Below are 12497 nucleotides of genomic sequence, written 5' to 3'. Positions count from 1 at the left end.
TGCATGATGGCTGAGTGAGATGCTGATCAATGGATTTACCAGAACATCATTAGGCACCATTTCATTGCTATGATCCTTTTGAAGCTCAGGATGATAATTTAGAATCTTTGAACGAAGTATCTATATTTAGATTGACTGACTTTTTTTTTTAAAAAACTGGCTTTATACTTATTTGAATGTTTGCTCTTTAAACTTTAAAATTTTTAAATTACCCTCAACTAATCACTTAGCTTTTGATGTTACTGTTGTCTGCTAATCTCTTCAGGTTTTAGTTAAAAGAAAATAGCCTTTCCATTGTTAATATCTTTCTGGGTTACTAAATGGTCTGTAATTGGAGACTCACGGTGTGTAAGTTAGTTTCTCTCCTTTGCTTCACTCTCATTTGTACCCTGGTTTCTGTTGTTTTTATCTGGTGTAATCTATAGTTTATTCTGCTTTTCCCACTTGCCTTGTTTTGATTTGTCTCTTGGTTACTGTTTAATAATGAAGAGTCATCATTCTTTGACTTGGAATTGCTACAGCTGCCATATGTTAAGAATGCATTTGTGGGGTTGTGAGAGTTGCCTTAGTGGTTAATAAGTTTGTGACACATAGTTTGTCTTGTAGAAGACAAAAGTTCTGTTCCCAGCATCCACATGAGTGGCTGACAACTATTCATATATCCAGTTCCAAGGAGTCCAACACCCTTTTCTGACCTCTGTGGGCACCAAGCATACATGTAGTACATATACGTGCAGAAAAAGGCCATACACATAAAATTAAGTAAATAAATAAAATTTTAATTCATATGTGGCCTTAGATTGAAAATTATCAAGTGAATTTCTAGCTATCTCAGTTTCAGGATTTTTGCCAGCCACTTTCCCAATAGAAAGAAAAGGGAAATCACCCACGTAGCTCTAGGGAGATTTGACTGTAGGAGGAATTCGAAGTAGATGAAATGCCAAGCACATCATATTACTTTTTTCTTCTTGTCTCCGTGTGTGTGTGTGTGTGTGTGTGTGTGTGTGTGTGTGTGTGTGTGTGTGTGTGTGTCCCTCCCTTATTCTTTTTTTTTAAATATTTTTTATTACATATTTTCCTCAATTACATTTCCAATGCTATCCCAAAAGTCCCCCATACCCTCCCCCCCAACTTCCCTACCCACTCATTCCCATTTTTTTGGCCCTGGCGTTCCCCTGTACTGGGACATATACAGTTTGCCTGTCCAATGGGCCTCTCTTTCCAGTGATGGCCGACTAGGCCATCTTTTGATACATATGCAGCTAGAGTCAAGAGCTCCGGGGTACTGGTTAGTTCATAATGTTGATCCACCTATAGGGTTGTAGTTCCCTTTAGCTCCTTGGGTACCTTCTCTAGCTCCTCCATTGGGGGCCCTGTGATCCATCCATTAGCTGACTGTGAGAATCCACTTCTGTGTTTGCTAGGCCCTGGCATAGTCTCACAAGAGACAGCTATATCTGGGTCCTTTCAGCAAAATCTTGCTAGTGTATGCAATGGTGTCAGTGGTTGGAAGCTGATTATGGGGTGGATCCCTGGATATGGCAGTCTCTAGATGGTACATCCATTTGTCTCAGCTCCAAACTTTGTCTCTGTAACTCCTTCCATGGGTGTTTTGTTCCCAATTCTAAGGAGGGGCATAGTGTCCACACTTCATTCAGTCTTCATTCTTCTTGAGTTTCATGTGTTTAGCAAATTGTATCTTATATCTTGGGTATCCTAGGTTTTGGGCTAATATCCACTTATCAGTGAGTACATATTGTGTGAGTTCCTTTGTGAATGTGTTACCTCACTCAGGATGATGCCCTCTCAGGTCCATCCATTTGGCTAGGAATTTCATAAATTCATTCTTTTTAATAGCTGAGTAGTACTCCATTGTGTAAATGTACCACATTTTCTGTATCCATTCCTCTGTTGAGGGGCATCTGGGTTCTTTCCAGCTTCTGGCTATTATAAATAAGGCTGCTATGAACATAGTGGAGCATGTGTCCTTCTTACCAGTTGGGGCATCTTCTGGATATATGCCCAGGAGAGGTATTGCTGGATCCTCCGGTAGTACTATGTCCAATTTTCTGAGGAACCGCCAGACTGATTTCCAGAGTGGTTGTACAAGCCTGTAATCCCACCAACAATGGAGGAGTGTTCCTCTTTCTCCACATCCACGCCAGCATCTGCTGTTACCTGAATTTTTGATCTTAGCCATTCTGACTGGTGTGAGGTGGAATCTCAGGGTTGTTTTGATTTGCATTTCCCTGATGATTAAGGATGCTGAACATTTTTTCAGGTGCTTCTCTGCCATTCGGTATTCCTCAGGTGAGAATTCTTTGTTCAGTTCTGAGCCCCATTTTTTAATGGGGTTATTTGATTTTCTGAAGTCCACCTTCTTGAGTTCTTTATATATGTTGGATATTAGTCCCCTATCTGATTTAGGATAGGTAAAGATCCTTTCCCAATCTGTTGGTGGTCTTTTTGTCTTATTGACGGTGTCTTTTGCCTTGCAGAAGCTTTGGAGTTTCATGAGGTCCCATTTGTCAATTCTCGATCTTACAGCACACATTAAACAAAGTTTTCAGTCTTGTAGGGATATTATCATTTTTGCTTTAAAAAAAAATCTGTTTTATGTTTATTTCTTTCTTTACATGTATGTATGTATGTATGTATGTATGTATCCTTCTTTTCCTTCCTTAAGACAAGTTCTCCTGTAGTGCAGGCTGTCTATACTACATGACTGAATTTCTGATCTCCCTTCATCTCTTAGGTGCTGGGTACAGGTGTGCATCACCACACTGGTTTTTATAGGATGCTGGGGGTAGAATCAGGGCTTTTGCCTGCTAAGCAAACGCTCTACAGATTGAGCTACACCTTACTCTCACATAGTATCTTAGTGCTTTGTTTGTGTATAAGACCTGATAAATATTGTAAATTGTTTTAAACTGCTTGAATGCAAACTGTTTATGAGGTGTTATTTTGGTACCTTTTTGTATTTATTGATGCATATTTTAAGTGATATTGTAATCTAGAGGGCTATATATACTTTAGACAACTCTTACCAAACAGTTAGCACTGAGGATTCAATTAAAACACCTTTTAAAGAACAGAAGTATGGTCCTTCTACTACTACATCAAGCACACTTCCCGAAAGGAGTAAGAGCAGCTAGAACCCTGATGAAAGCAGAGCTGGATATTAGCTGTGCTCTGAAAAGGGTGCTGATGAGGGAAAATGATGGGCATCACTAGTCACACTGCATGGCATGGAGGATATTGAGTCTGGAGGATACCTGTACTCATGTGTCAGGGTGACATTGAGTGACCTGCTGAGTCGTCAGACAGGGAGAGATCTGAAGCAGGAATATCACTGTGCACTGTCACATGGAATAAGCAAGAGAAAGCCCTGCCAGGGTTAACATAAGCGCTTAGAGAAGTCTATACTAATAGTCTGAGTCCTTCTTTTATGGTTCTTAGACTCTTATTTTTGTGTATAAGAGTATGATTCATCACAAAGAGTTATTGTACCAAAATAAAGTACTAAATTGCAATTTAAAGGAAGAAGTAGCCCCTATTTGACTTCCTGTACTGTTTCATAAATAAGCATAAATGTCTATACTTAAAGAATTTTAGAAACCTTGCCTAAGTTTCTTTGTTCAACTTGAAAGTATATACACATTTCTATACTATATTTCACCCAAGACATCATATTAAACTGCTGTCTTTGCTTTTTTGTGCGTGTGTTCTAAGTTTATATGGTTACTAACCATTTTGTTATCATTTTATTCATTCAGCTTAATATATGCAACAGCATAGTCTAAATCTTAAGTTTGTCTATTCTGTTTGATTTTATAAACTTAGTAGAAACTTACACTTTACTTTTGACAAACAAAGAGTTTTAATTTGTTCAGAGTGAAATTAAACTGCAGATTTTGTTGGGAAGAATAATGGTATCAATTTTTTTTTTAAAAAAAGAAAAACCTCAATATTTTAAGTACCAGAAGGATACATACTTGGGTTTTGAGTTGTTATGGTATTACCCACAAAGTTTTAAAGAAAAGTGTTTGGGCCTGCTGTTATGACTGTATGTAAGGAGGTATTAATCTTTTTAGCTATACTCTTAAATTTTGAAATGTAAGAGGTTTTGTTTTATTGTTCCTTTTACTTATTTTTAATAGATAAAGGAAGCAGCAGACGTCATTCAAAAACTGCATCTGATTGCCCAGGAGTTACCTTTCGATAGGCAAGTTTATATCTCAAGAGCTTACTTGTAAATACAATTTATGGGATAAAATTGTATTTTTCCTTCTCATTGAGGCAACAAGAATTTATTGAGCACCTCATTTGTACAAGATACAATGTAATATAATGATAAACCTAGAAGCAGATACATTTCTTTGGTTTTTGAAAAACAAAATTGATGGAGATCTTTTAAATTGACAAAGTAAAGATGTTGATTTTTCTGCTTGGAACTTTAAGAACCTGGCTGTACTTGGCTATTCAACTCCGTTTTTGTTTTTCCTATTACTAGACTAGGGCTAAATTAAAGGGTTCTGATCATCTTTGAAAAGCTCGTGAAAGCTATATAGTTTCGTCAAGAAATTAGGATGTGTACAGATTGTTGTATATAATTGTATGGAGTTTTAGACTGCTCATAGAACCTATCCTAGAGAATTTAAGTTAAGAATGCCCTTTTAAATGCAAGGTCCTGGGGCTATCACTAACTAGACTTTACCCTAAAATAAACTGTCCACTGAGAAAGAAATGCTTTTCATGATCTCAACTAGTTATGGAATGCTGAAGTCCTTTAATGAAATCTCAAAAGAAGCAATTCCTTCAGGTGATAGTCTGAAAGAAAGCCAACTTTCTGCATAACAGAACATGGTTTTCTGTTGATATGTAAAGGTCTTCAGATATAGCTACAATGTGAATATATGTTGTTATACTTAAAGCTTGACCTTATTTTCCTAGCATATAGCTAACCATCTCCCATATATTTATTTTACTCCCAACCCTATCATAACAGATGAGCAGTAATAGTATTTTAATCACCCAAGAGTTGGACCATTACTTAAATAGATAAAGTATCTGGGTCAAGATTACGTGGATGTTAATAATTGGCTGTATTCTCTATCCTGCCTTACATTCTGTTTTTTCCTACTAGACTGTTAACATTTGCGCCTGTGTTTATCTGTTTATCCTCTTTATTTTCTGTGTGTGGGGGGTAAGGGGGTAGAGAATGTGTGTGTGTGTGTGTGTGTGTGTGTGTGTGTGTGTGTGTGTGTGTGTGTGTCTCGGGGTGGTCAAAAAAGTTGTGAATACTGGTGAATGAATCCAGATCCTGACACATGTTAGGCATGCCTCTGTGCCAAGCCTCAGAGTTATGTGAGTATGTTTGTATGTATATATGTTTCTTAATCAGATCTAATGTATTCACATAGATCATTGGAGCATTTCTGTTGTCTACCTTGACTCTTATAATGTTTTTGTGTAGCACTATAAAAGTATATCTTTTCTCACCTTCTTTTAGCATCTCCTGTCCTCAAATGATGAATTATATAGGATCTTTCAAAATCACTTTCTTTTTTTTTTTTAAAGCAGTAGTAATTTGTGTTTTTATTCTTCACATAATAATATTCCTCTATCACATAATATAATATAAATTGAAATTAGATACATAAATTCATATTTTTTCCAATTATCTTTTTTTAAAATTTTTTATTAGGTATTTTCCTCATTTACATTTCCAATGCTATACCAAAAGTCCCCCATACCCACCCCCCCTACTCCCATACCCACCCACTCCCCCTTTTTGGCCCTGGTGTTCCCCTGTACTGGGGCATATAAAGTTTGCAAGTCCAGTGGGCCTCTCTTTCCAGTGATGGCTGACTAGGCCATTTTTTGATACATATGCAGCTAGAGACAAGAGCTTCCAGGTACTGGTTAGTTCATATTGTTGTTCCACCTATAGGGTTGCAGTTCCCTTTAGCTCCTTGGGTACTTTCTCTAGCTCCTCCATTGGGAGCCCTGTGATCCATCCAATAGCTGACTGTGAGCATCCACTTCTGTGTTTGCTAGGCCCCGGCATAGTCTCATAAGAGACAGCTATATCTGGGTCCTTTCAGCAAAATCTTGCTAGTGTATGCAATGGTGTCAGCGTTTGGAAGCTGATTATGGGATGGATCCCTGGATATGGCAATCACTAGATGGTCCATCCTTTCATCACGGCTCCAAACTTTGTCTCTGTAACTCCTTCCATGAGTGTTTTGTTCCCAATTCTAAGAAGGGGCAAAGTGTCCACACTTTGGTCTTCGTTCTTCTTGATTTTCCTGCATTTAGCAAATTGTATCTTATATCTTGGGTATCCTAAGTTTCTGGGCTAATATCCACTTAATATATCACTTATGAGTACATATCATTTGAGTTCTTTTGTGATTGGGTTACCTCACTCAGGATGATGCCCTCCAGGTCCATCCATTTGGCTAGGAATTTCATAAATTCATTCTTTTTAATAGCTGAGTAGTACTCCATTGTGTAAATGTACCACATTTTCTGTATCCATTCCTCTGTTACTTTTGATGCTTAATATTAGAAATGTTTTAGTGTATATTATGGTTTTCAGTTTATAAAAATTGATGGTTATTCTCATGGGCTCATCATTGAATTCTCTTGTGGTCTCTTTCATTTTTCTAGTTTTAGAATAATTTATTTCTGGTTTTTATCATTTGTGAATACTGAATTATCATATATGGTCTTTTCCTTTTTTTTTTCTTTTCTTTTTTTTTTTTTTTTCTCCAAGACAAGGTTTCTCTGTGTAGCCCTGGCTGTCCTGGAACTCACTCTATAGACCAGGATGGCGTCGAACTCAGAAATCCACCTGCCTCTGCCTCCCAAGTGCTGGGAACTGCCTGGCATATATGGTCATTTTTAAAATGACTTAAAAGTTTATGTTGTGATTATTCTTCACAGTAGCCAAGTGAATTTAAAACAAGTAAGGACAAAATCGAGCATTGAGATTGGCTGGGTTGTTAGTGCCTCAAGTGGAACTCTTTCTTTAACAAAGGAATTGGTTATTCCATGTAAATTTCCTAAATAAGAAATAGCAATTTCATTTGAACTGTCTAATTTCAGTACCTAGCATGTTTCCTTTCAGTATTCTCGTCCACAGCTTTATCTTTCCTTTTATAGTGACATTTTACTTTTATAATAAATTTATATTTAAGAAAAGTTAGAAAGATAATACAGAGTCCATATACTTCACCACCCCCAGTTTCCCCCTGCTTTGTATTGTCTTACATTATGTTATCTTTGCCACAACCTCATCATTGACTTTCTGTTTTTTAGGTTTTCAGAAGTAAAATCAAAAATTGCAAGTAAGTGCAGTCTATTTCTTAAGTACTTTTTTTTAAAGATTTATTTATTTTTATGTATGTGAGTACACTGTAGTTGAACAGCTGGTTGTGAGCCTTCATGTGATTGTTGGGAATTGAAATTTTAGGACTTCTGCTTGCTCCAGTCAATCAATTCCACTCGCTTTGACCCAAAGATTTATTTATTATTATATCTAAGTACACTGTAGCTGTCTTCAGACACACCAGAAGAGGGAGTCAGATCTCATTACGGGTGGTTGTGAGCCATGTACTTGTTGGGATTTGAACTCAGGTCCTTCAGAAGAGCAGTCAGTGCTCTTACCCACTGAGCCACCTCACCAGCCCAGTACTTTTTTAAAAAAGAAAAAAAAGTTGTACTTTAAAAAAAAAAAAAAAAAAAAAACAAAAAACAGCTGATGAGGAAGCGGGGGCAATACCAATTAATTCTTCCCGTCCTAGAGTTTGCGTCCTTTCCCTCAAAATACCCAACCTCTGCTTTGTTCTTCTAGGACCGTGTGTGAGTGTGTGTGTGTGTTTCTATATTTTAAATAATCGTGAACAGGTACCTTTAGACTTTATATTTAGTTTAAGTTTGTATTTTTAGAGATTATGTTCAGTTATATATCTCTGAAAAGGGTTTTTGTTTTATTGTGGAGACAGGAGCATTTAATTCTTATTTAGCTATTTGACTCCTTACATGTTTATAGTTTATAATTTCGGGTTTGTTTTCATGAGACAGGGTCTCACTATATATCTCTGGCTATCCTGGAACACACTATGTAAGTAAACCAGGCTGGCCTGTAACTCACAGAGATCTGTCTGCCTCCTGAGTGCTGTGGGATTATATCAGTCTTTGGGTTGTGTTTTAAGCTATATCCATGCTTCTGGTAAAAAAATAATCACTGTAATTTTACTAAGCTTCACCCATGTTAACTGTTTGGCAAGCCATTTCGCAGAAAGCCAACCACATGTGTCTTAGAATAAGGACATGTAAAGATATTTGGATTCCCTCAGAATATTTGTAATCACTATAAATTAATGCAAGGTTCAAATAGTAAATAAGAACTATAATAGACTTGAGAATATGGTATTAAATCAAAGGCTACATACTATCGTAGGATAAAATTTGATGGTGAATCAGCTGTTATTCACAGTAGAAGTACCTGACTTCTAGTAAAAGCTTTTATAGTTCTTATTCCTTTCCAAAGCTTGAGATTAAAGATTAAAGGTTTTTTTCCCCTATATTTTGTCATCAGAATTGACATCTCCTTTTTCTTTCATTTAAATATGTAGTCACCTTTTGGTTTATGTAATAATTATAAATGGCTGTTAAATTCTGAAGAGTTTTATCAGCTTACTAGTTTATAAGTTTTTGTGTCTTGAAATACAGATTTGTGTACATTAGTATATTGTATGAGCTAAAGTCACTGTTTATAATCTCATGTTTTTGTAATTCTTCCAAAAGAAGATAGACCCATAACCACTATAAATTTTTATAATCTTTGTAGACTTAGAGAGCTGTAATAAGTTGTATACTAAGATTGTCTTGATGCAGTTGGATGCTTTTCTTTTTAGGTAAATACCATGACTTAGAATGCCAGCTGATTCAGGAGTTTACAAGTGCCCAAAGAAGAGGGGAGGTCTCCCGGATGAGGGAGGTGGCTGCAGTCCTCCTTCATTTTAAGGTAAATGGTAAGATTTTTAACTTATGATCAGCTTCGAGGTTCTGAAGATTTCATATTCTATGTCCCTCAATTTCCCTTATTATTGCATAAGTATATAACAGAGTAACTTTATTGATGTTGTTAAGTGTTATTTAATATTTAATTTTATGGTGCTCTTAATATTATAATAAGGAATTTAAAATAGTTCAGGAAAGAAAATCATGTCATCAGCCTTCTTGCTTTTTAATGTACCATTTTCAGTCAGAAATACTTGTAAGTAGAAAGAACACCTGACTGTAAATATCTGTTGGAAGATAAGAAGCGAAGACTAGATGCACTGTGAGTAGGAATCTGGGAGATCTTGGGTGCGGAAGACGGATATGTGGATTATGGCGCTGTCTTCCTGGAATCTACACTGGAAAGAAAAATCTCACTGAAAATTCCTTTTAATTTAATCATGGAAAATAGGACAAGATACATATGTTAAGTTATTGGATTCTTCTCTAGCATTTATTTTATTTATGTCTAATGGTTATTGTTCATCCACTGGGATACAAGGCATAGTTTAACTACATATATAGCACTTTTGTTGTGATTCTTATTATAGTAGAAACAGACAATGCTAACATTGTTTCTTCTTTATAGGGTTATTCCCATTGTATTGATGTTTATATAAAGCAGTGCCAGGAGGTAATTTTACAGTATACTTTATTACATTTTATTTTATACTAATTTGTATTTTGAAGCCATTTAAAAATAACACATTGGCAATGTAAAATAACTTTGTTGTTTAGGGTGCTTACTTGAGAAATGACATATTTGAAGATGCAGCAATACTCTGTCAGCGAGTGAACAAGCAGGTTGGAGACATCTTTAGTAATCCAGAAGCAGTGCTGGCTAAGCTTATTCAGAGTGTGTTTGAAATCAAACTACAGGTAACGTTAAACGCTAATGAATTAAATAGGCTTTAGGGCTGTGTGTATGTGTGTGTGTGTGTGTGTGTGTGTGTGTGTGTGTGTGTGTGTGTGTGTGAGAGTGTGTGTGTGTGTGTGTGTGTGTGTATGTGTGTGTGTGTGTGTGTGTGTGTGTGTGTGTGTGTGTGAGAGTGTGTGTGTGTGTGTGTGTGTGTGTATGTGTGTGTGTGTATGTGTGTGTGTGTATGTGTGTGTATGTGTGTGTGTGTGTGTGTGTTCCTACAAGATTTTCAAAATTTATATTTATTATTTTAAATTTTTTTGTTTGTTTTGTGTGTATTCATACATGAGGAATGCAGGCACCCACAGAAACCAGACACGTTAGATCCCCTTGGAGCTGATTGTGAGCCACCTGATGTGGGTGCCAGGAACTGGCTCTGCAGCCCTCTACAACTCCATGCCACATGTATTCTCTCCCCCTCTCAGTTTCTCACCTCCCCTAAGGTCTCTTCCCCCTCTATCTCCTTGCTAGTGTTATGACTTATACACAACATACTCATGTAATCTTATCTCTAGGCTTCACAGACAAGAAACATTGTGCTATTGGTGCTTTGACATTTGGTTTATTTGTTTAAGATAATGATCCTGAGAAATTAATACAATTTAATATTTGCTTAACCAAATGTTTTCTCTTTCAGAGTTTTGTGAAGGATCAGTTAGAAGAATGTAGGAAATCTGATGCTGAGCAGTATCTTAAAAGTCTCTATGATCTGTATACAAGGTATATTATTATCTCATTACTTTTTTATTACCTTTTTGGAGACAGAATCTCACTGTACCTAGCTAGCCTGAAGCACACTGTATAGATCAGGCTGACTAGAAACTCCCCGAGGTTCACCGCTTGCACAGCATGGACAACCATGCCTTCTTAAGTACATTTCAGATTTTTCTCTCTCATTTTTAAATTAAAATAGAAAATGGAAAGTATTTAAGTATTTTGTCAGATAGTAGTGTGCCTTTTAGTATTAAATGCATCCTTGAATAGACTAGAGTTGAATGCAAGCAGAATTTTTATTGAACTAACAAGACCTTGCAAAAACTGACTTAAGAATTTTGTTTCTAATTTCTGAGCTAATTTTTGTACGAGTTTTGTTGGTGGAGTTTACTTTTAAGAATTAGGACAGTTATTTCTGAGTTCGAGGCCAGCCTGGTCTACAAAGTGAGTTCCAGGACAGCCAGGGCTATACAGAGAAACCCTGTCTGGGGGGGGTGGGGGGGGGAATTAGGACAGTTACATTTATCTGCAGCCACTTTGTTTTGGGAGAAAGTTCACCTTAATAACAGCATCAATACTGTCTCAGCATCCTCAAGCATCCACACTGACAAAGACAGAAATGATGAACAGACAGTAGAATTTGTCATACCATTTGGGTACCTTGTAGATGAAGACTTTAGAGCGTACATTAGGCTGCTCTCCACTCTTGCCATTTCTACATTGTTTCACAGTCTTTTTTCCTAGGTCATTTCTACCACTTAATGACAGTTTTATAGACTATATATAATGTTATTTGTAATTTTCATATATAACTTTGTAAGCTGTTTTCTATATCCTAAGTAGTCTCCCATTATTTAAGAAATGATGGTTTGATATAAACAATGGTTTGATATAAACCATTAAAGTACCTTTATAAATATATACGATCTTTAATGTTATTGTTGTATCTAAAATATACATCTTTTTCTCTCTGTTTCCTATGAAAAGAACCACCGGTCTTTCCAGCAAATTGATGGAGTTTAACTTAGGTACTGATAAACAGACTTTCTTGTCTAAGCTTATCAAATCCATTTTCATTTCCTATCTGGAGAACTATATTGAAGTGGAGATTGGATATTTGAAAAGCAGAAGTGCTATGATCCTACAGCGCTATTATGATTCAAAAAACCACCAAAAGAGATCCATTGGCACAGGAGGGTAGGTTTCTAAAAATTAAATATAGTTAAAAATGTTAACAACATTCAGTTTGGGCAAACTTAGTACATATTAGCTGTCATTAAGATTTGCTGTGAATAGCTCTTCATATTATATGTGCTATTGGCCAAACCCTTTCTTGGATCACATGCTGAAATGGCCCCAAAACATGATTAAAATGTAAATTAAATACTTCTCAATCAAAATAATATGACGAGAGTACTTGTAATATAAAGAATTCTGTAGTCTCAGTTCCTTCACTGAGTTACTCTGAGTTACTGACTAAGACTTCCGTCATTTGTGTGAAACTGTGAAGAAAGAGGGGCTACTTTACACTTTCAGCAGCCCTGGGTTGAGCTGTTTTGTTTTTTGTTTTTGTCATTTATACATAAAACTATTAAATTATGTTTTAAAGTCTCAGATAATTTGCTTATAAGAAGAAAAGAGTTTGCTGTAAAGTTGGTAACATTTAGTTGTCCAGATTGTCTCCCGATTGGGACCCAGTAGATTCTAGGAGGAGGACTAGCCTCTATGGTGCCTTGTGGAAAGTAGAGTCCACACTTGCACACCCAGGCCTTTCTTGTAATGATTAGAGGGT

At 36.3% G+C, this 12497-nt stretch overlaps 1 protein-coding gene across 5 annotated transcripts in view; it reads left to right on the top strand.

Annotated features, from left to right (window-relative positions):
- Exoc5 (exocyst complex component 5) overlaps window positions 1-12497 on the top strand; it is a 54746-nt gene that overhangs the window by 19958 nt on the left and 22291 nt on the right. For all 5 annotated transcript variants that reach the window (XR_001781081.2, XM_017315766.2, XM_011244884.3 and 2 more), the window contains exons 5-11: window positions 4161-4225; window positions 7327-7355; window positions 8928-9037; window positions 9662-9706; window positions 9811-9951; window positions 10629-10711; window positions 11693-11902. Coding sequence is in view for 4 of the 5 variants with exons in the window: in XM_017315766.2 (XP_017171255.1) it covers window positions 4161-4225; window positions 7327-7355; window positions 8928-9037; window positions 9662-9706; window positions 9811-9951; window positions 10629-10711; window positions 11693-11902 (683 nt within the window). In the remaining variant the exon portion in view is untranslated. The remainder of the gene's footprint in view (window positions 1-4160; window positions 4226-7326; window positions 7356-8927; window positions 9038-9661; window positions 9707-9810; window positions 9952-10628; window positions 10712-11692; window positions 11903-12497) is intronic.

Source organism: Mus musculus, chromosome 14 (genome assembly GCF_000001635.26).
Source record: "Mus musculus strain C57BL/6J chromosome 14, GRCm38.p6 C57BL/6J".
Lineage (NCBI taxonomy): Eukaryota > Metazoa > Chordata > Mammalia > Rodentia > Muridae > Mus > Mus musculus.
Note: the sequence above shows the minus strand (reverse complement) of the source record. Positions and strands in the feature narration are given on the sequence as shown.